This window comes from Pantherophis guttatus, chromosome 7, assembly GCF_059756535.1.
Source record: "Pantherophis guttatus breed Tessera chromosome 7, ASM5975653v1, whole genome shotgun sequence".
In the NCBI taxonomy this organism is placed as follows: domain Eukaryota; kingdom Metazoa; phylum Chordata; class Lepidosauria; order Squamata; family Colubridae; genus Pantherophis; species Pantherophis guttatus.
Window position 1 is genome coordinate 84597321 of NC_142069.1, and position 23488 is coordinate 84620808.

Here is a 23488-nt window from a genome sequence, read left to right on the forward strand (position 1 = left end):
ACAGCCCCAAAGCAGTGCGCCACAATAAAAACAATAAAAATAGTGTACATACTGTATAGTTTTATATATATATATACAGAACAGCCTGATAAAAAGTGAGTGGAATCATGAGGCGCGTGGGAAAAGAAAAACCTGAAGGAGAAAGTAAGGATGTGGCTCTAATGGAGGTTTCTTTTAACCCCCCCTTTTTTTTCCAATGATAAATAAAAATTCACGGGCCCTCCTTGTATGCAGGCTAATGCTCGCAGTGTGAGAAACGACCTTGAATTCCCGATAAGTCAAGGCAAATATGATTGAACAGTGATAATGTGAGAAGCCTCCCAGGATGGCAACCGAAGGATAATCTGGGATCAAAAAGAAGGGATCAAAAGGAAGGAGTTGCGCATCTCAGATAAAAGAAGTGGAGGAGAGAACAAAACAACGTTAATAAAACATGATTATCATTCACCCAGCCAAGGAGGAGATATGCAGGATGCTTTTCTGAAGGTGAAATCCTGATCTGATAATCTCTTTGAAAGAACTTCTGGGAAATCTCTGAACGGTGTCCCTCTTTCAGAGAGGGCTGGAAGGACGACAGGAACCATCGTCCCCGACTTGACGTTAATGAATACAGGTATGAATTCATACGGAAGGCAATCTCCATTTGCACTTGTACAGGACAGGGTAGTCCTCGACTTACGGCCGCAACTGAGCCAGCGTTTCCATTGCTAAGCGAGACAGTTGTTTACGTTGGAGTCGTACAACCATTTCACAACCGTTTTTTGCCGCCGTTAGGCAGAGCGCTGCCGTTGTTAACTGAATCATAGAGTCTTTATTTATTTTATTATTTATTTATTAGTTGAACTTATTTGCCACCCTATCTCCGAAAGGACTCAGGGCGGCTCACAACAATAAAATACACAAAGTTAATTTTTTTAAAAAAATACCCAATAAAACTATAAAAACCATTAAAATCCCCTCTAAAACCCCTTCAGTCCAAGCCGGCCAGGCGGAATAGCCATGTTTTAAGGCCACGGCAGAAAGAGCGAAGGTCAGGGGCCACCCGGAGCCCCAGGGGGAGTTGATTCCACAGGGTAGGTGCGCCCACAGAGAAGGCCCGCTCCCTAGGGGTCGCCAACTGACATTGTCTGGCTGACGGCACCCCGAGGAGGCCCTCCCTGTGGGAACGCACCGGGCGACGGGGAGCTGTTGCTGGCCGCAGATGGTCCACCAAATACCCCGGGCCTAAGCCATGTAAGCAAACCTGGATTTTCCCCGTTGACTTTGCTACTCAGAAGCCAGCTGGGAAGATCCGCAACTGGTGATCACGTGACCCCGGGAATGCTGCAACTATCACACGCCCGAATTTTGACCACATGACCATGGAGATGCTGTAATGGCCATAAATGTTGAGAATCGGTTACTAGTCATTTTTTTTCAGTGCTGTTGTAACTTCGAACGGTCACTAAACGAATTGTTGTAAGTCAAGGACTACCGGTAGAATCAAGATCATGGGAAGTACTAGTACCACTTTATAAAACCCTAGGAAGGCCACACCTGGAATACGGCAACCAATTTTGGTCACCATCCTACAAAAAAATAAATATATGCTGAGACCTTGGAAAAAGTGCAGAGAAGAGCAACTAAGAGGATCGAAGGCCTGGAGACTAAAACATACAAAGAACGGTTGCAGGAATTGGGTTTGGCCAGTCTAGAGAAAAGAAGAAGTAGGGGGGACATGATAGCAGTACTCCAGTATTTGAGGGGCTGCCCCAAAGAAGAGGGGCTCCAATTATTCTCCAAAGCACCGGAGGGGAGGGCAAGAAACCATGGATGGAAACTAATCAAGGAGAGAAGCAACCTGGAATTAAGGAGAAACTTCCTAAAAATGAGAACAATTAACCAGTGGAACAACTTGCCTTCACACATTGTGGGTGCTCCAACACTGGAGGTTTTTAAGAAGAGACTGGACAACCATTTGTCTGAAATAGTATAGGTTCTTCTGCTTGAGCAGGGGGCTGGACTAGAAGACCTCCAAGGTCCCTTCCAACTCTGTTAATCTATTCTATTCTATTCTATTCTATTCTAGTCTAGTCTAGTCTAGTCTAGTCTAGTCTAGTCTAGTCTAGTCTAGTCTAGTCTAGTCTAGTCTATCCTATCCTATCCTATCCTATCCCATTCCATATTTTCTATTCTATTCTATTCTATTCTATTCTATTCTATTCTATTCTATTCTATTCTATTCTATTCTATTCTATTCTATTCTATTCTATTCTATTCCATTCCATTCCATTCCATTCCATATTTTCTATTCTATTCTATTCTATTCTATTCTATTCTATTCTATTCCATTCCATTCCATTCCATTCCATATTTTCTTTTCTAGTCTAGTCCAGTCCAGTCCAGTCCAGTCCAGTCCAGTCCAGTCCAGTCCAGTTCATTTATTCTATTCTAGTCTAGTCTAGTCTAGTCTAGTCTAGTCTAGTCTATTCTAGTCTAGTCTAGTCTAGTCTAGTCTAGTCTATTCTATTCTGTAATGATTTTTAGGAACACGAGAATCTGCTCCAAAGTAGACAGAAAGGAAAGGAAACCTCCAAATTCCCTTATCAGGAAGTTAACAGCTCAGTGAGTAGAAAATGAAACGGCTCCTGAGGCTTTTGTTGAAACAAGCTACTGAACCAAGGGATTCCCCCCCACTCCTACAACCGGGAAAAACAAGATGTAGCAGAATAAGCATATTTACTTATGACAATCACAGAAACAGTGGGGTTCCATATTTCTAAGGCTATCCCTAACCTCAATAACAGAAGGAAGAGATTCACTGAATAAATTCGCTTAAGAAGTGGTTTCCAGGGCTATGTGCTAACGGAATATTTATTTTATGCCTAGATTATCCAGTGTTCTCTCTTCTTACTGTACCTTGGCTAGATGTTCCCCCAATCGCTTAGGAACCTCTCGTTCTTTTTCCTTATCGACTTTATTGCCGAGCAAAAGGACGGGGATGTTCTCTCCAGCTGCCTCCTAGGAAATAAGGAAAAGCAATTGAAGGAGAGAGAATTCTCCGGCAGGAATATATGAAGAAAGCAATCCACAAACTGACAAACGGAAGCATTTATTAGGCTACCAACAAGCCCTGAATCATCATCATTTTCTTTTAATGACCCCATAATCCCTTGCGGGGTGGAATATGGGCAACTGAATGAAGCTAGCTGACTGTTTTAATGTCCGGATGCCCTTCCTGGCACCAATGCGGAGTAATATTCAGCAGATATATTCTCATTGTGCCCAGAGAGAGAAATATCTGCCTCTACCTAGGATCGAACTCACAGCCTCCTGATTGTGAGGTGAGAACTCCACCTCTGGGCCACCGCACCGCTCCACCCATAAGCCCTGAATGATATTGTGAAAAGACTGGAGTTTCTGAATCAAGGAGGAGAATTTAAAGCTAGGCGCTGTAATTCCATCATCGTATATGTTTGTTTTGGGTTCAAAAACTTCTTCAGCTTATAGATTCTCTCCCAGTCTTTCTAGTTAGAGAATACTTTTTGGCTATTCTGGTACGGATCAAACGGTCTGGAATTCCAATCCCAGCAACTTAAATATACCCTGTGCACAGGGGTGAAATCCAGCAGGTTCTGACAGGTTCTGGAGAACCGGTAGCGGAAATTTTGAGTAGTTCGGAGAATCAACAAATACCACCTCTGGCTGGCCCCAGAGTGGGGTGGGAATGGAGATTCTGCAGTATCCTTCCCTCAGGAGTGAGGTGGGAATGGAGATTTCGCAGTATCCTTCCCCTGCCCCGCCCACCAAGCCACACCCACCAAGCCACACCACACCCACCAAGTCACGCCCACAGAACCGGTAGTAAAAAAATTTGGATTTCACCACTGCCGGTGCAGCTGTGCAATTTTCTTTATAAGGATGTTTTGGATATTTTTTTTTTTTTTATTTTATATCAAATTTACCTACCGCCCTTCTCCCTGAGGACTCAGGGCGGTGTACAGCCAAATAAAAACATAGACTACAAACATTAAAATACTATTAAAAAGATATATATAAATTTGGCCCTGTAATTAAAAAACAATGACAAACCAATTAAAAACATTTAAAAGTGTTAAGCCAGCCCGGCTTGCTGAAAAAAGAAAGTTTTAAAAGTTTCCAAAGCTGGAAGAGATGCAAACTACACAGTGGTGAAATCCAAAATTTTTCCCTACCGGTTCTGTGGGCGTGGCTTGGTGGCAGTGATGAAATTCAATTTTTTTTTACTACCGGTTCTGTGGGCGTGGCTTGGTGGGCGTGGCAGGGGAAGGATACTGCAAAATCTCCATTTCCACCCCACTCCAGGGGAAGGATACTGTAAAATCTCCATTCCCACCCCATTCTGGGACCAGCCAGAGGTGGTATTTGCCGGTTTTCCGAACTGCTCAAAATTTCCGCTACCGGTTCTCCAGAACCTGTCAGAACCTGCTGGATTTCACCCCTGATCCTACAGCATCCTCTTCGCTCTTATCCACCACAAAGTATATCCAAATGCCTCTTTTTTCCTGCCTGCTTTTTTTTGAGATGCTTCCGGCCTCTGCCTGCTGCATCAGCAGTGGAACATTAATTTTGTAGTATTCTATCGAGAGTGATTTTGAAATCTGTCTGAGAGCTGGGCAGAAGAACGATCTCTGCTGGCCCAAAGAGGCTTTTTCCAAAAGGCAAGTGGGCTTCCTCGGTTTGGATGAGAAGTGAAACGCTTTCAAAGAAAAACGACAACAACAAGAAAGTCCAGTTGACTTTTGAAAAAAACACCTTTGGGACAACCAGGATCTGGATGATTGAGAATCTCCACAGACAACATCTGCTAGTCTACTGACCAATGAAAAGTGGAAAAATATGCTACGGAGAAGCAAACGGGGGGCTTCTGATCTCCGTGAAGGAAATGGGAGTGGAAAAGTAAAGTTACTGGGTTTCTAGCAATCAGCCTTTAGCAATATATATGAGCCATGGTGGCACAGTGGTTAGAGTGCAGTATTGCAGGGTACCAGCAGTTCGAATCTCAACAGGCTGAAGGTTGACTCAGCCTTCCATCCTTCCGAGGTGGGTAAAATAAGGATCCAGATTGTTGGGGGCAATTGTTCTGTCCCCATCACACACGCACACACACCAACAGACGTTCAAGAGTTAAAGACCAAACCAGCTGGCAAAATCCTTTTCCTTATGATAACGGAACTTGGCAACAACCTAGTGGCTGCCTGCCAAGAGTTTATTACTTACGAAGAGGAGAGATAACTTCTCCCCACTCCTGGTACATCAAAAGAAACAGCTCAATAATTACGGAGTCAATCAAGTCCAGAGATAATCCAGCAAAGTCTATAGCAAAAAGTCCGGCAATGCAGAATAGCGTGGAAGCTTTCAGCTTTGTTCGTCACAAGGTTTGACTGGCCACCACGCTCCCTTTTATATCCTGTGGGGTCCAGTGACTCAGCCTAATCTCGGGCACGCCTTTTCTTCTGTTGCGTGCGATTATCTCTGCGACGCTGGCGTGGATCCAGCCAAGACTCATTATCCTCATCACTGTCCATCTGTGGCTGCGTGGATGTGCTTGGCCCCGGCCCTATCTCTTGCCCTTCAGCGGACACCGAAGGCATTGCCAGAGAGGAGGGTCCTGGAGAGGGAGGCCTTGCCAAGAGAGGACTCTCAGAGTCCTCTCTTGCCGATGACACAGGCTCAGGTAACGGAGCCACAACAGCAATAGGCTGACTCTGTAAACCGCTTAGAGAGGGCTGGAAAGCACTGTGAAGCGGTATATACTGTATTTTTCGGAGTATAAAATGCACCTTTTTCCCCCCAAAAAGAGGGTGAAAATCTGGGTGCGTCTTAAACTCCGAATGTAGCCTTGCCCAGCCTCACAAACAGAGATTTCAGAGGCTGAAAAGTAGCCTCTGAAAGAAGCTTCAGAAAAAAAGCCCCTGAAAGATTTCATCTAAAATAATATGGCAAGCAACAAAAGAAGAATCAGTAAAGGTTCTAACCAAATTATGTTAACAAATCTGGAGAGTGACACCATAATCAACAGATTGGAAGAGGTTAATCTACATACCAATACCAAAGAAAGGAGATTGAACAGAGTACAGATAGTCCTTCAGAATAAAAGCCTCTGAAAGAAGCTTCACAAAAAAACCCTTTTTTTCTGAAGCTCTGTTTCGGAGGCTTTCAGAGGCAGAAAAAGAGTTTTTTCTGAAACAGAGTTTCAGAAGTTTCAGAGGCAGAAAAAAAAAGCAAGGCACAGAGCTCACAACCAAGGAACCTGTTGCTAAAAGTCACCGCTGGAAACAGCTGATTGGGGGTATTCTGGGAGGCCGATCCACCCGCCAATCAGCTTTTTTCTTATCTTCCTCCCCAAAAACTAAGGTGTGTCTTATACTCCAAAAAATACGGTAAGTCTAAGTGCTATTGGTATTTTTGGAAGTTAACTGATTGTACAGGGTTGATAAGCTTTATGTTATATCATTGCTTAGTACAGATAATATTCGACTTACAATAGTTTGTTTAGTGACCGTTCAAAGTTACAACGGCACTGAAAAAAGTGACTTATGACCATTTTTCACACTTACAACCGTTGCAGCATCCCCATGGTCACATGATCAAAATTAAAATGCTTGGGAACCGGCTCGTATCTGTGACAATTGCAGTGTCCCAAGATCACATGATCAACGAGAGTCAAAGGGGAAGCCAGATTCACTTAACAACCACGTTACTAATTTACCCACTGCAGTGATTCACTTAACAACCATGGCAAGAAAGGTCTTAATATGGGGTAAAATTCTTTTAACAAATGTTTCACTTAGCAGCAGATATTTTGGGCTCAATTGTGGTCGTAAGTCGAGTATTACCTGTGCATTATCCCTTTATCCTGTTATATCACTGCTTTGAGTCTTCTGGGAGAGCTGTATAAAAAAATGTAAAGCAGTGTGATCAATCAGTCAATACTGACTGATGGAACTGAGCAAGAGGACCGATCAGTGGTGGCATTCAAATTTTTTTACTACTGGTTTTGTGGGTGTGGCTAGGTGGGTATGGCTAGGTGGCCATGTGACTGGGTGGGTGTAGCTATGTGACTGAGTGGGCGTGGCTATGTGGCCATATGACTGGGTGGGCGTGGCTAGATGGCTATGTGACTGGGTGGGCGTGGCTAGGTGGCTGTGTGACTGGGTGGGCGCGGCCAACTGGGCATCATTTCTTTGCCCCAATTACTGTTTTAAGTATAAATAGTTTGGACTCAATTGTGGTTGTAAGTTGAGGACTAACTGTACAGGTGAGACAGCGACTTTCCAAAAAACGGTGGGCACGATCCTAGTTCCCCCTATGAGGATTCCCCCATCCAGTGGAACTGAGGACCCCTTGGAGAAGAAAAAAAAAAGAGAGAAAATGCTGGAGAATTTAAATCAAATCAGACTTACCTCTATGCTCACCAACCACTGCTTCACAGCCACAAAGGTGTCTTGTGCTGTTACGTCATACATCACAACAACCCCATCGACTTTCCGGAAGAACTGCTTCGTGATGCTGCGATACCTGGAAGTCAGTGATTTTACAGAATGGGAACATGAAGGAGCCATCAAACCCAGCCATCTTCCCTGCTCGGTCCAAACTCAGTTCAATTTAAAACATTCTAGACCTGTGGAGGTCTAGTCTTGTGTTTGGACACACCTGGCAAAGAGAAGCCCACCCCCCACCCCCCACCATCCCTCTTGGTCGGTAGTTCAAATTGCTCTTAGCGTTGAGAAAAATTTTCTTTTTAAACATTCAGTCAGAATTCCCTTTTCTCTTTAAAGAGCTCTTTAACCGCTCTTCAAAGAAAATAACACCTGTAACCAAACTGAATTTCTAAGATTTAAGGTGCACACAGGGGTGTCATTAGGTTGAATTTCCAGTAAGATTCATCTTCTCGCTCAGAAAACTTGTTTCCTTCCTACATCCTTTGAGTTCTGCAACCTTAAACACTCAAACAGCCATTTGGACCCATTTCCCCACAGAAAAGAAAACACCGGGAGCCACAAAACCTGGGTGGGCGTGGCCAACTCGACATCACTCCCTTCCACCAGTCACATGATGCCATAGCCACGCCTACCCAGCCAGTCGTTAGGGCAGAGAACCAGTTGTTAAAAAACACCGGGAACCACAAAACCCTTTTGACATATCTCTCTCTCTCTCTCTCTCCTTCCTTCCCTCTCTCTCTCCTCCCTCTCTCTCTGTATCTCTCTGTCTCTGCCCCGGCTGCTTCTCCATCCCCCGCCGTCACCCTTACCTTCTCAGGCCAGGCAAGGAGTGACCGGGAGGGGAGGTTGAGGGGCGGGGCCAGCCAGTGGTGGGATCACCTGACAGGGAGCCGCAGCAGAGGGCCCAAAGAGCCACATGTGGCTCCGGAGCCTCAGATTGCTGACACCTGCTCCAGTCTTTAGCCTTTAACCCTGATTCCTGGCACAAGAACCGAATTTGAAAAGTTATATCCTGGTACCGAATTCTTGTAAAAAGCTGAAGGGCAGAAAACTCCTTTAGGATTCTTAGCTTAAGAAGAAGAAGAAAAAACACAGCTAGTTTGGAAAGCAGAGGGAATAGGGAATGGCCTTGACAGACAGGAGGAAGAACTGCAAACGGCCATCTTACAGGGGCCTGAGTGGAGGCCACGACATTAACTTGAGAAAAGGCCTCAAACTAGTCCCTTCCTAGATTACAGGAAGATAAAGGGAGAACATTCAGACTTGCAAGGGTCTGTCATTGCAAAAACTAAAAGTAAAATTTTTCGCTGTCCAGTCATGTCCGACTCTAGGCGGCGGTGCTCATATCTGTTTCCTAACCTAGAGAGCCAGCAATGTCCAAAGATATTTTCCATGGTCATGTGGCCAGTATGACTATACACCGAGGTGCACAGAATGCTGTTATCTTCCCACCAAAGTGGTACCTATTTATCTACTCACATTTGCATGCTTTCGGATTGCTAGGTGGGCAGGAGCTGAGGCAAGTAACGGACGCTCATCCGTCACGTGGCGCTCAGGTCTCAAACCCAAGCTGTCAGCTCTCCAGCTGACAAACTCAGCGTCTTTACCCACTGAGCTATCCCGCCCCACTCTCTTGTCATTGCAACTGTTGCCATAAAAGAAGTCCTAATCGATAAGCGTTTATGAGGAGTAGCATCTCTGGGGGAGGGCCCTGCCTGCTGTGCCCATTTTAGGGGCACTGATTCACCGTTGTTTCCCACCTCGTGCTCAGCCCTCACCTGTGGCTCCAAGTAGTTGTAACATGTTCAACAGCCACACCCCAGTAAACCGTCTCAGCAGACAGGTCAAAACAGGTGAGGGAAGCCGATAGATCTTTGGTGATTTTCCATTTACATAGTAGTGGTTTCCTACTCTGGTCTACCTTGAGGACGGACACACCTTACACAGGAATTGGGTTGAACTACACCCCGGGGGCATGCCCTACCAAGATCTCAGCCAGCAGATAAGAAGGTCTTGGATTACCTTTCTTGCCCAGCGGTGTCCCAGAGTTGCAGCACCACCTGGCTGCCATCCAAGTTCACAGTTTTCATAGAATAATCCACACCTGTAGGAGACAAACAGCTCCAATTGTATCAATCAATCAGGATACAGCTGGAAGGGACCTCGGAGGTCTTCCAGTCCAGCCCCCTGCTCAAGCGGGAGACCCTGTACAATTTCAGACAAATGGCCGTCCAATAATCTCTTCTTAAAAGCCTCCAGTGATGAAGCACCCACAACTTCTGAAGGCAACTTCTGTCCCGCTTGTAGTTGTTCTCACCGTTGGGAAATTTCTCCCTAGTTCTGGGTTAGTTCTCTCCTTGTTAGCTTCCATCTGTTGCTTCTCGTCTTCCCTCCGAGTGCTTTGGAAAATTAGTTGAACCCCTTCTTCTTTGTGGGAACCCCTCAAATCCCCGAATACTGCTATCATGTCATTGTCGTCTCCCGGTCCTTCTTTTCTCTAGACCAGTGATGGCTAATCTTTTCCGGATCGAGTGCCCAAAGTGCAAGCGTGCGCCCGAATCCCCAAAATGCAACGCGTGTGCGCCAGGGGTGGGTTCTAAATTTTTTTACTACCGGTTCTGTGGGCGTGGCTTATTTTGTGGGTGTGGCTTGGAGGTCCATGTGACTAGGTGGGCGTGGCTAGCTGGTCAGAGTCATTTCTGGAAGGTCCTCGCACTTACGACCAGTCCTCGCACTTACGCCCCGACTCATTTGTTTGCTTTTAACACTGATCAGCTGTAGGACGGCCCTTTGAAGCCCCGCGGCAAGAGTTTAAACGTTTTTTTTTCCCTCTAGTCATCAGCTGGGACTCAGGAGGCAGCAATAGATTGGGGGTGGGACCAAATAAAAGGTAAGAATAACGTGGGTGGGAGGGCGGGGGGGGAGAACCGGTTCGGTGACGTCATATCGTCACCGCTACCGGCTCGGCCGAACCGGACCGAACCGGGAGGAAGCCACCACTGGTGTGCACCTCCCTGCATGCACGCGCAGCCCCCTGCATGCCCCCTGCCCCCTATGCATGCGCCCTGCCCCCTGCACATGCGCGACAGGGACCCAAAGATCAGCTGGCTGGTGGGGGGCGCACACAGATGCGCAGCGGAGCTGAATGGGGTGACGGCTCGCGTGCCATTAGAGAGGGCGCTGCATGCCACCTCTGGCACACGTGCCATAGGTGGCATGCACAGCTCTAGACTGTCATCTACAGCTCTAGACTGTCCATACCTAATTCCTGCATCTGTTCTTCATATGTTTTTGTCTCCAGGTCCTTAATCATCTTAGTTGCTCTTCTTACAGTTGCTTCTTAGTTGCTATCTTCTTAAGATACCAGTAGTTGTTATCTTACAAAATTACAGAGTTGGATGGGACCTTGGAGGTCTTCTAGTCCAACCCCCTGCTCAAGCAGGAGACCTTATTCCATTCTGGACAAAAGGTTGTCCAATCTCTTCTTAAAAGCCTCCGTCCGAGTTCTATTCTTGCCACAGATCGTCTCTAAAAGAAACTGCCCAGGTATTGATTTTATTCATTTATTTAAATCCCACCGTTATCATTTTCTCAAATAACTGAAAGTGATGAAGACACTTTCCTTCTCCTCCTATTTTCTCCACAAGTCACCCAGCCTTTATTCCTACGCCAAACTGGCTCTCTTGGTAGTCTGGAAGATGTTTCAACAATTTAGCTTTGATTTCCATTTTTTTTTTCCCAAATTGTTTCATATGTTTGGCAAATGGACTTTTTTGGACTCGGTTCTTTAATAAATTGGAAACTTCCAAAATTTCTAAATATTTGTAGCCTTCTACGTTGGATAGACAGTGGATATTTCCAATCTGAATTCCAAATACCACTGTTATTGATTGATTGATTGATTGATTGATTGATTGATTGATTGGTTGATTGATTGGTTCGATTTATATGCCGCCCTTCTCCGGAGACTCGTGGTGGCTTACAATGCGTTAAGCAATAGCCTTCATACTTTTGTATATACCTGCTTAGTAGAGCTTTTTTGGGGGCCCCTAAGCGGTGTTCTTTTTTATACAAAGTCAGCTTATTGCCCCCACAATCCGGGTCCTCATTTTACCTACCTCGAAAGGATGGAAGGCTGAGTCAGTCTTGAGCATGGTGAGATTTGAACTTGCAGTAATTGCAGGCAGCTGGTGCTACTTAACAGCACTTTAGTCTGCTGCTCCACCAAGGCTCTTTTAATAACAAGGTTTGTTATTCATGGGTCTGTCAAGTGCTGGGGAACTCAGGAGATTCAGGGGGTTGAAATGAGTACAGGCAGTCCTCGACTTAGTGACCGTTCAAAGTTACAACATCACTATTTTAGCATCCCCATGATCACATAATTTACATTGGAATGCTTGACCACTGACTCACATTTATGACAGTTGCAGTGTCCAGAAGTCATGAATCACCTTTGATGACCTTCTCAGAAGCAAAGTAAGTGGGGAAGCCAGATTCACATTCACTGAACAACCATGTTACTAATTTAACAATGGCTGGGCTGTGATTCACTTAACAAATGTGGCAAGGAATGTCGTAAAACAGGGCAAAACTCATTTAACAAATTTCTCACTGAACAACATAAATTTTGGCCTCAATTGTGATCACGCATTGAGGACTACCTGTACAAAGTTTTATTGCAAACTTAAGCGCTCTACAAGAATCTGAGCTACTAACAGTCAAGGGAAATGAGCGGGAATTAAATAGGCATTCAAGGTGGGATGGACTTAGGGGAGACATGAGAGCAGTGTTCCAGTATCTCAGGGGCTGCCACAAAGAAGAGGGAGTCAAGCTGTTCTCCAAAGCACCTGAGGGCAGGACAAGAAGCAATGGGTGGAAACTGGTCAAGGAGAGAAGCAACCTAGAACTAAGGAGAAATTTCCTGACAGTTAGAACAATTAACCAGTGGAACAACTTGCCTCCAGAAGTTGTGAATGCTCCAACACTGGAAGTTTTTAAGAAGATGTTGGATAACCATTTGTCTGAAGTGGTGTAGGATTTCCTGCCTAAGCAGGGGGTTGGACTAGAAGACCTCCAAGGTCCCTTCCAACTCTGTTATTCTATTCTATTCTATTCTATTCTATTCTATTCTATTCTATTCTATTCTATTCTATTCTATTCTATTCTATTCCATTTTCTATTCTATTCCATTCCATTCCATTCCATTCCATTTTCTATTCTATTCTATTCTATTCTATTCTATTCTATTCTATTCCATTCCATTCCATTCCATTCCATTTCATATTTTCTATTCTATTCTATTCTATTCTATTCTATTCTATTCTATTCTATTCTATTCTATTCTATTCCATTCCATTCCATTCCATTCCATTCCATCTCTTATGGGCACGCAGGGACTAGAGACTGATGACGTGTTTGACCCCTCCCTCGGGGTCAGCCTGGTCATTTCCTACAGGGACATGACACCAAGAAAATGAACGGCGTTATCATTTATCGCAAGCAAGAAATTATTGCCCAAGCAATGAAAAGATTCTCAACGGTTAATGGTCGCATTACGACCATCCCAATCTGTGCCAAGTCTCTCAAAACCACAGTTGTCCAAGCCTTGGTCCCAACGGCTGATGCCGCTGAGCTTGAAATAGAAGGTTTCTATGCCAGTGCTGAGAAAACTCTAAAAACCCAAGTGTTGAAAAATGACATCGTTTACATTCTGGGGAATTTTTAATAATAATAATAAAAAACCTGGCAGTCAAACAGTTCTGACAGCTTTGGATTTGAAGCGAGAGGAATGATGCAATTTGATTTGTTCGGTTCAATTTTGCCATCAAAACCGATTTCAAATCATGAATATCTGGTTCAAACAGCACAACGGTTGCTGATACACATGGGTCTCATCAAATAAACTGCACTGACTCAGAATCAGAATAGAGCTGGAAGGGACCTTGAAGGTCTTCTAGTCCAGCCCCCTGCTTAAACAGGAGAACCTATACCAGTGATGGCTAACCTTTTTGCCATCCCGTGCCAGGAGGGGGGGGGCGGGGGAGATTCGCGCGTGCGCACACCCATAATTCTATGCGTCCCACCCTGAGCATGCGCGTGCAACCCCCCTCCCCCCCCCGCTCCTGGCACGCAATGGCCTGGTAGGCCCGTTTTTCTTTCTCACCTGGCTCCAGATCCTCTCTATGCATCTGGGGAGGGCGAAAACAGCCTTCCCCACCCCCTCGGAGGCTCCAGGTTTTTGAGATGACATTTCATAACCATTCATAAAGTGAAATGAAATTTAAAATATATTCATAAACGTCAGGAAGGTAAGCTTGCAAACTTAAATAAATAAGTAATGAAATTAAAATCCACTAAATTACATAAATAACTGCTCACTGAGCTTCAGATGAATAAAGGTTACAGTATGTCAAACAAGGCTGCAAGGCGGCTTTGCTATAGACACACAGTACAGTGCCGTGATGGCGAACCTATGGCACGCATGCCACAGGTGGCACGTGTAGCCATATTGGTGGGCACGCGAGCTCAGCTCCGGCACCAGCTGATTTTTGGGCCTTCTGGGCCCACCAGAAGTAGGGAAACAGGCTGTTTCCTGCCCCTGGAGGGCCTTTCCCACCCTGCCAGAGGCCCTCCGGAGGCCGGAAACAGCCATTTGCCAACTTCCGGTGGGAAGACCCGTTTCTTGCTCTCCCCAGCCTCCAGAACAGTGGGACTGGAAGTTGGCAAATGGGCCATTTCCGGCCTCCGGGGGGGGGAGGCTGTTTTCACCCTCTCCAAGCTCCTAGAAAGGCTCTGGAGCCTGGGAAAGAGCAAAAAATGGGCCTTCCGGTCCCACCGGAAGTTGGCAAACAGGCAGTTTCCGGCCTCCGGAGAGCCTCCAGGAGGGTGGGGAAGGCCGTTTTCGCCCTCCCCAAGCTCCTAGAAAGGCTCTGGAGCTTGGGGAAGAGCAAAAAACGGGCCTTCCGGTCCCACCAGAAGCTGGCAAACAGGCAGTTTCCGGCCTCTGAAGAGCCTCCGGGGGGAGGGAGGAAGGCCGTTTTCACCCTCCCCAAGCTCCTAGAAAGGCTCTGGAGCTTGGGGAAGAGCAAAAAACGGGCCTTCCGGTCCCACCGGAAGTTGGCAAACAGGCAGTTTCTGGCCTCCGGAGGGCCCCCGGGCAGGTGGGGAAGGCCGTTTTCGCCCTCCCCAAGCTCCTAGAAAGGCTCTGGAGCTTGGGGAAGAGCAAAAAAACGGGCCTTCCGGTCCCACCAGAAGTTGGCAAACAGGCAGTTTCCGACCTCCCAAAAGCCTCCAAGGGGGTGGGGGAGGCCATTTTCTCCCTCCCCAAGCTCCTAGAACGGCTCCGGAGCCTGGGGTGAGAGAAAAACGGGCCTACCGGGCCCACCTTGCTATCACGTGCCAGGAGCGGGGGGGGGAGTGGGGGAAGCGCGCACATGCATGGGGGCTGGGCACATAGAATTATGGGTGTGGGCACACATGCACATAACCCCCCTCCCTCCCCCCCACTCCTGGTACATGATGGCAAAAAGGTTAGCCGTCACTGGTATAGAGTATGAAGTATATATCCAATATTGGTTTTGTAAAAAAAAATTTACGAATTCCCCTTCATGGGCCCCCTTTGAGTTCCATGGGCCCCGGAACAATGTACCGGCTGCACACCCCTCTCCTCAGGACTGATTAGCCAAACCCAAATCCTGCAACCGTTCTTCATATGATTTTTGTTTGTTTGTTTGTTTGTTTTAATTTGTATACCGCCCTTCTCTAACAGGACTCAGGGTGGTGAACAGCCAGAATAAAACAGAACATACAAAATTTAAAAACAGTTTAAAAATAATTAAATATTTTTGGCCACAATTTAAAATAACCCAATTAAAATCAATTAAATTTAACCAAAAACTGTGGGATCAAGCCAGCCCGGCTAGGTGAAATAAATAAGTTTTCAGGGCCCGACGAAAAGTCCGTAGGTCTGGTATTGTGCGTATCTCTGGGGGGAGGTTGTTCCAGAGGCGGGCGCCGCCACAGAGAAGGCTCTCCCCCTGGGGTTCACCAGCCGACACTGTCTTGCGGACGGCACCCTGAGGAGGCCCTCTCTGTGAGAGCGTACTGGCCGGTGGGAGGCTATTGGTGGCAGAAGGCGGTCTTGTAAATACTCTGGCCCTAAGCCATGGAGCGCTTTAAAGGTGGTCACCAACACCTTGAAGCGCACCCGGAAGATCACCGGGAGCCAGTGCAGATCGCGCAGGAGAGGTGTCACATTTTGTCTCCAGACCCTTAATCATCTTAGTTGTTCTTCTTTGCACTGAAACCGACTATGCAAGCATCGATCGTCCAGTTCAGTCCTCGGTGTTGAGACATACCTGGTTCAGATCATGAATTGCTGGCGGCTAAGAACAGAGTTTAATTCCGCAATGTTCAAGAGAAAGCAACACCACAGAAGTTTGACCTCACCAAAATCAGCACCCATCAAAATCCCTTTCCTTGCAATTGAGGTAGGGGAAAAAAAATTAGGTTTGAACTGCTGGACACGGCTCAGAAGACGCCTGATGCACTGGGGCAAGAAATCCGATCGGCCATCACTGGAACTGTGGTTGAACACCTACCGTGCAAGAAACCAGAGAAAAAGCACAAATGGCTTGCAGATGAAACCGCCAAAATTAGCCGAGCAGAGAGAGAGAGAAAAGCAGCCAAAGCAGAAGGCAAATGGGAGGAAGGAAAGAGATTGAATGCAGATGTCCAAAGAGCAGCTTCTTTGCTTTCCAAAGAGAACGGTCTTTGTCTTCCAAAGAAAGGCAATAAATTCTGCTGGCACCAGCATTGCAAGCAGCTAGAAGAGACCTGCATCAGGAATACATTTGTGAAAATCAAAAGGATTCCAACACCATTTTACTGCTCGTGAAAGCATCAACAAAAACAAACAAGGGAAAGAATTTCTGACCAACGAGGTGCCAAGGACAGTTGGCTCAATAAAGGAGAATATTTGCAGCTTAGGGTTGAAATGGGGGGGGCCCTTGGCGCTCTCGGAGCTCGGTTGTTTTCTTGCCAACGTTTCATTACCATACTAGATAACATCATCAGTGCTACCAAAGAAGGGTGTTTGATCTCAGCTTATATTCTAGAATCGTGATGGCAGATCTATGGCACCTCTCTGTAGGCACGCGCGCCGACCAGGGGTGGGTTCTAAATTTTTTTACTACCGGTTCTGTGGGCGTGGCTTATTTTGTGGGCGTGGCTTGGAGGTCATGTGACTAGGTGGGCGTGGCTAGCTGGTCAGAGTCATTTCTGGAAGGCCCTCGCGCTTACGACCGGTCCTCGCACTTACGACCCGACTCATTTGTTTGCTTTTAACACTGATCAGCTGTAGGGCGGCCCTTTGAAGCCCCGCGGCAAGAGTTTAAATGGTTTTTTTCCCTCTAGTCATCAGCTGGGACTCAGGAGGCAGCAATAGATTGGGGGTGGGACCAAATAAAAGGTAAGAATAACGTGGGGGGGGGTGGAGGGTGGGGGGGAAGGAGGGGGGAGAACCGGTTTGGTGACGTCATATCGTCACTGCTACCGGCTCAGCCGAACCGGACCGAACCAGGAGGAACCCGCCACTGGCGCCGACGCCAGCTGCTATTCTGGCAGCTGGTCTTTGCGGGCACTGGAGCACTGGGAAATGGCCTGAAAATGGCCCAAAAAATGGACAAAACCGGCCAAAAACAGGGTGTTTTTCAGGTAATTTTCAGGCTGTTTTCCGGGCCATTTTCAGACCATTTTTTGAAAAAAAAAATGGCCTAAAAATGGCCCCAAAAATGGCCAAAACCGGCCAAAAAACAGCCCATTTTTCAGGTTGTTTTCAGGCTATTTTCAGGCTGTTTTTAGGCCATTTTTCAAAAAAAAAAAAAAACCAAAAACCCAGCCTGACACTCAAGTCGGACAATGAGGAAGCTGGAGAAGATGTGGTGCCAGAGGCGGGGATTCCGCCAGGGCCTTCAGAACCTCCAGAAGCTCCCATAAGTGAAGAGGACGAAGAGGAGGAGCCTCTTCTCGATGCACGGGCGCGCAGAGCTGCCAAAAGGCAGGAGTGGCTCCTCAGGAGGAGGTCTCCTCGAGAGTAAGGCTTGGGGCTAATTGGCCACTCCCTTAGCCTATTTAAGGAGGAACCACGACTGAAGCAATTTGCAGGGAACAACTTCATTCATATACCTTCCTGTCTTCTCTTGCTTATCTTATCAGCTTCCTGCAAATTGCTTCTGGGCATTCTGCCAACCACAGTAAGCTTTCAGTATTATTCTTTGAATTCTTGGTGGCTGTTAATGCAGTTAATTAACAGCCGTTGTTGTAAAAAACTGGTTTATTTAGTAAACTAAGGTTTGAACGGACTTTTTGTGTGCTGCGTTCTTTTGGGGTCCGTAGCTGGGGCAGAACAAATTCTGGGCTCAATTGTGGTCATGAGTCGAAGATTACCTGTATGGTGACGACACAATTCTCACAAACAACCAATATATCGGAAACCAACCTGATATATCTGATCAAAAGGATTAAAGAAGAAAGTGAGAATTTTCACCTCTTCTTGAACATCAAACGGGCCAAGCTCATAACCACGCCAAGGAAAGGAACTGTCAAAATAACAATTGACAGTAATGAGATCAAATGCCTACAAGAATTTATTTTCCTAGCATTGCAGATTGATCAAAGCAGCGAATGCAATCCGGGGGGAGTGGGGGGGAGGTGTCAAAATTGAACCGGGCTACGCAGCAATAATTAGTGTGAATTATTGCAGACTGATTAAAGCAGTGAATGCGATCCAGAAAATAAAATGTCAAAATTGTACTTGGTTGCACAGCAATAATTAGTGTGAATTGAATATGGGGGAAAAAAAAGGGACATCAGCCTGGCACCTAAATGGAGATTTGTCTGCACCATTGTGTTTCCCATCGCTACCTACGGTTTTGAAAGTTGGACGATGAAAAAAAACCGGACAGGAGGAAAATCGACTCATTCGAGCTGTGGTATTGGAAAAGGCTCCTGCACATTCCTTGGATAGTGAAGATGACACACAAGCAAGTGTTGGAGCGTATAAAACCACACATGTCACTACTGGGAAGGCAAAATCACAAAATTCCAGCAATGCCATGCCATCAAACTCATCGGAAAAAGCAGTTCTGTACAAGAAAGATGCAGAAAAGTATGGATTCTACAAGGAACCACAAGAACTGGACAAGATACTATAGAGGACGGAGGAAAAACTGATTTAAAAAAAACTATACAAGTACTTATCGAGATTCAAAATGGAAGAAGAAACAGTAAAGGAAACGATGATAACCTGGGCAAAAAAAATTCAGCTATACTATAGAACTTGAAAACTGGGAAAAATTGTGGGGGGAAAAGTATAAATTGACAATGTCAGCAGCATACAGAGAAAACCTATACAAAATGTTCTATAGATGGCATCTACCTCCACCCAGACTAGCAAAAATGTTTCCAAACAGATCACCAGAATGTTGGAAATGAAAACAGATGCAGGGAACATACTGTCACATGTGGTGGACTTGCCCAATAGCAAAAAAATACTGGATAAGGATAAGAAAGCGGCTAGAGGAAATAGTAAAACAACAAATAGAGCTAAAAATGGAGATATTCTTATTAGGCATATTAACAGGGAACTATAATAAAAAAAAAACCCAATGTTTAATATTACATGTAATAACAGCGGCTGGAATTGTTTACAGGCAAAATTGGAAAAATGGAAATATACCAGCTGAAGAAACGGTGATAAAGAAAATATTAGATTGCGCAGAGATGGATAGGCTGACAATGGAAATAAAAGATAAAGGAGAAACGGAGAATTATTTGATTTGGAATGTATGGTATAACTGGTTAGATAGTAGATGCAAAGATTAGGAAATTAAAAAGAAAAGATGATTAACGAAGTAGAAAATAGTAATAAGTATAAAGATAAAGATAGATGAAGAATATATAGTCTCATAGTAGGATGTTATAAAACGTAGAATGTAAAAAAATATTCAGAATAACAACTACATATTGTATTCATAATAGCATATATAATATAAATGTATACCAGTACAAGAGTGTTGTAAAGATGGAAATTGTGATGTAAGGTGAAGAAAATGGTTAAATAAAAATAAATGTAAAAAGAAAAGAAAAAGCAGTTATGTTCAGAACAGTCAGAAACGAAATCGTTAAAAAAATAACTCCATGTGACGTGATAGCAGTTTTCCAATATTTGAGGGGCGGTCATGGAGAAAAGGGGGTGAACCTATTCGCCAAAGGCAAGACAAGAAGTAACAGAATTTAACTCTGTTCTTAGCCGCCAGCAATGCGTGATCTGAACCAGGTATATCTTAACACTGAGGACTGAAGTGGACGATTGATGATTGCATAGTCAATCTAGTTTCAGTGCAAAGAACAAGTAAGAGGATCGAAGGCCTGGAGACTAAAACGTATGAAGAACGGTTGTAGGATTTGAGTTTGGCCAGTCTAGAGAAAAGAAGGACCAAAAATGAAACTTTAAATTCAGAACAATGTGAGACAAGTGCAGAACTGAAACAAAGGTCGGAATCCTCCTGGACTCACGGTTAAATTTGGAAGATCATGTAACGACCGTGACCAGGGGGGGCATTTGCCCAGGTTTGCCTGGTGCGCCAGTTGCGCCCCTACTTGGACCGAGATGCCCTACGCACGGTCACTCATGCGCTCGTCACCTCTCATATTGACTACTGCAATGCTCTCTACATGGGGCTGCCCTTGAAGACCACTTGGAGGCTTCAGCTGGTGCAGAATGCGGCCGCGCGGGTAGTGATGGGAGTGTCCCGACACTCCCATGTTACACCTCTCCTGCGCGACTTGCATTGGTTGCCGATTGCCCTCCGGGTGAGATTCAAGGTGCTGGTGATTACCTGTAAAGCCCTACATGGCCTAGGCCCGGGATATTTGGCAGACCATCTGCAGCCAGCAACAGCTTCCCATCGCCCGGTGCGCTCCCACAGGGAGGGCCTACTCAGGGTGCCGTCGGCCAGACAGTGTCGGCTGGCGACCCCCAAGGAGAGAGCTTTCTCTGTGGGCGCACCCGCCCTTTGGAATCAACTCCCTCTGGAGCTCCGGGTGGCCCCCGACCTTCGCTCTTTCCGCCATTGGCTGAAAACTTGGCTATTTCACCTGGCTACCTTGGACTGATGGGGGTTTTAATTTGGGTTTTATTGAATGTCTTAATTTTAACTTGGACTTCTGTTTTAATGGTTTGTCTGTTCTGTTTTCATTGTTGTGAGCCGCCCTGAGTCCTGTGGAGATAGGGCGGCATACAAGTCCCAACAAATAAATAAATAAATAAATAAATAAATAGGAGCCTGGATAGCTCTGTCAGGAGCCTGGATAGCTCTGTAGACTAAAGCACTGTAATTTAACACCAGCTGTCTGCAATTAAAGTAAGTTCGAATCTCGCCAAGGCTCAAGGTTGACTCAGCCTTCCATCCTTTCTAAGGTAGGTAAATTGAGGACCCAGTTTGTGGGGGCAATAAGGTGACTTTGTATAAAATATACAAAAGTATGAAGGCTATTGCTTAACGCACTGTAAGCCGCCCTGAGTCTCCAGAGAAGGGCGGGATATAAATCAAATAAATAAATAAATAAATAAATAAATAAATAAATAAATAAATAAATAAATAAATAAATAAATAAATAAATCTCATGAGGCCAGTTTGGATTTTCAAGAAAGATCAGATCAAACCAGGCAAGTCTAGAGAAAAGAAGGACCAGGGGAGGACAAGATAGCAATATTTCAGTATTTAGTGGCTGCCACAAAGAAGAGAGGCTCGATTTATTTTCCAAAGCACCAGAGGGCAGAACAAGAAACAATGGATGGAAACTAATCAAGGAGAGAAGCAACCTGGAACTAAGGAGAAACTTCCTAACAGTGAGAATAATTAATCAGTGGAACGGCTTGCCTCCAGAAGTTATGGCTGCTCCATCCCTGGAGGTTTTAAGAAAAGATTGGAAAACCATTTGTTCGGAATGATGTAGCTCAGGGGTGAAATTCAGCAGGTTCTGACAGGTTCTAGAGAGCCGGTAGCGGAAATTTTGAGTAGTTCGGAGAATCGGCAAATACCACCTCTGGCTGGCCCCAGAGTGGGGTGGGAATGGAGATTTTGCAGTATCCTTCCCCCAGGAGTGGGGAGGGAATGGAGATTTTGTAGTATTCTTCCCCTACCATGCCCACCAAGCCACGCCCACCAAGCCACACCCATAGAACCGGTAGTAAAAAAAATTGGATTTCACCACTGGTGTAGCTTGAGCTCCAAAGTCCCTTCCAACTCTTGCTATTCTGTAATTCTCTAATCCAATTGCTTCCAGTTCATCTTGGTAAAGAACTGGTCTTTCAAAATTACACTCCTTTGGTCCAGAAAGTCTCTGCTCATTAACCTCTAAATCCAGATGTTTTTCTTCCCAAAACTGGATTTTTCATTTTTTTGAAATCTTTGTTTCAATGGCTCCGGTTGGTAAAAACATTCCATAACCGAGAAGTTCTTTTTTTTTTTTTTTTTTTCCTTTGACCAAATTATTCACTTTTGATTGCCTGTCAGTTTCATGCCTTGGTTTGCCTAGCAGAGGGAGGTGGACTCTTGTTAACACATTTCTTTTTTTTCCCATGAGTGCCCAGAAGCCATGGCATTCAACGCGACCCTTGTTAATCGGGGCGACGGTCAATCTGACATGAAATTCAAATTGTGTATTCTCGTGATATTGAATGGCTTCGCTTGGAACAGATTTAGTCTGACTCTGCAGCCAGGACCTGCCTGATACGGTTGACCTGTTTAGCGTAGCCGTTAGCATCACTAGAATACGTGGGCGCCTCCATCAAAACCAGGAACTGTTCTTTTGGAAAATTATTACTATTATTATTCTCATTTAAAAGGCCAAAATGTGACAGAATGTCTAACAGGCTCCGAGAAAGGAGGGGGAGGAAGAATTGTTGGTCCAAGGGACACCTAAGCTCAGGGGAAGGAAGGAGAGTCAGGGTAACTCTGCCTTAACTAATCTAGGAATAAGTTAAATAACATAATTGTGTTGACTCTGCTACATTTCTCAACTAATAATAAAGTTTTTTCTAGAAATCGCACTAATTCTTCTACTAAACCAGGGGTCGGCAACCTTAAACACTCAAAAATTCACGAAGGTCCTAACCAGAAGTCCCCCGTTCAATTCCCACACCATAGAGTCTCTTTCCTAGCGTGGCATCCTTTTTCCGCTGCCAACTGGAAGTCTGGTTCCCTCCACCATAGAGTCTTTTTCCTAGCGCGGCGTCCTTTTTCCTCTACCTGTCCTAACGGAAAGCCCTATCAATTGTGGAGCCGACCGGCAACAGGGAGCCACAGCAGAGGGATGAAAGAGCCACATGCGGCTCCAGAGCCGCGGGTTGCCGATCCCTGTACTAAACTTTCTTGGCAAGATTTTCCAAGAAGTGGTTTGCCCTTGGTTTCTTCCTTCGGCTGAGAGAGAGGGACTGGCTCAAGGTCATCCCGCTGTCCTTATGTTCACTCACAGTCCCCTCGTTTCCAACCTGCTCACCTTAACCACTACGCTGAACTGGTTCTCATTATATGAATTTGAAAAGATAAATTATATATGAGCCACGGTGGCGCAGTGGTTAGAGTGCAGTACTGCAGGCTACTTCTGCTGACTGCCGGCTGCCTGCAATTTGGCAGTTCGAATCTCACCAGGCTCAAGGTTGACTCAGCCTTCCGTCCTTCCGAGGTCAGTAAAATGAGGAACCAAGATTATCGGGGGCAATATACTGACTCTGTAAACCACTTAAGAGAGTTCTGTAAAGCACTGTGAAACGGTATATAAGTCTAAGTGCTTTTGCTATATATAACCTAGAACAGGGGTTCCCAACCTGGGGGCCACGGCCCACTACTGGGCAATGGCCTAGTCACAACCGGGCCCTGTGAGTGGTGGGCCAGCACGTGCACGCGGCCCCACTAGGGTAAGCAGCCCTCCGCTCTTGTGTCCTGGTTCTATTCTCCCTC

At 45.6% G+C, this 23488-nt stretch overlaps 1 protein-coding gene across 1 annotated transcript in view; it reads right to left on the reverse strand.

The window, feature by feature from the left end:
- CRACR2A (calcium release activated channel regulator 2A) overlaps positions 1-23488 on the reverse strand; it is a 73998-nt gene that overhangs the window by 3848 nt on the left and 46662 nt on the right. Inside the window, exons 14-16 of the mRNA XM_060692655.2 lie at positions 9486-9567; positions 7425-7539; positions 2899-3000 (exon numbers count right to left, since the gene is read on the reverse strand). Of these exons, the coding sequence (XP_060548638.2) occupies positions 2899-3000; positions 7425-7539; positions 9486-9567 (299 nt within the window). The remainder of the gene's footprint in view (positions 1-2898; positions 3001-7424; positions 7540-9485; positions 9568-23488) is intronic.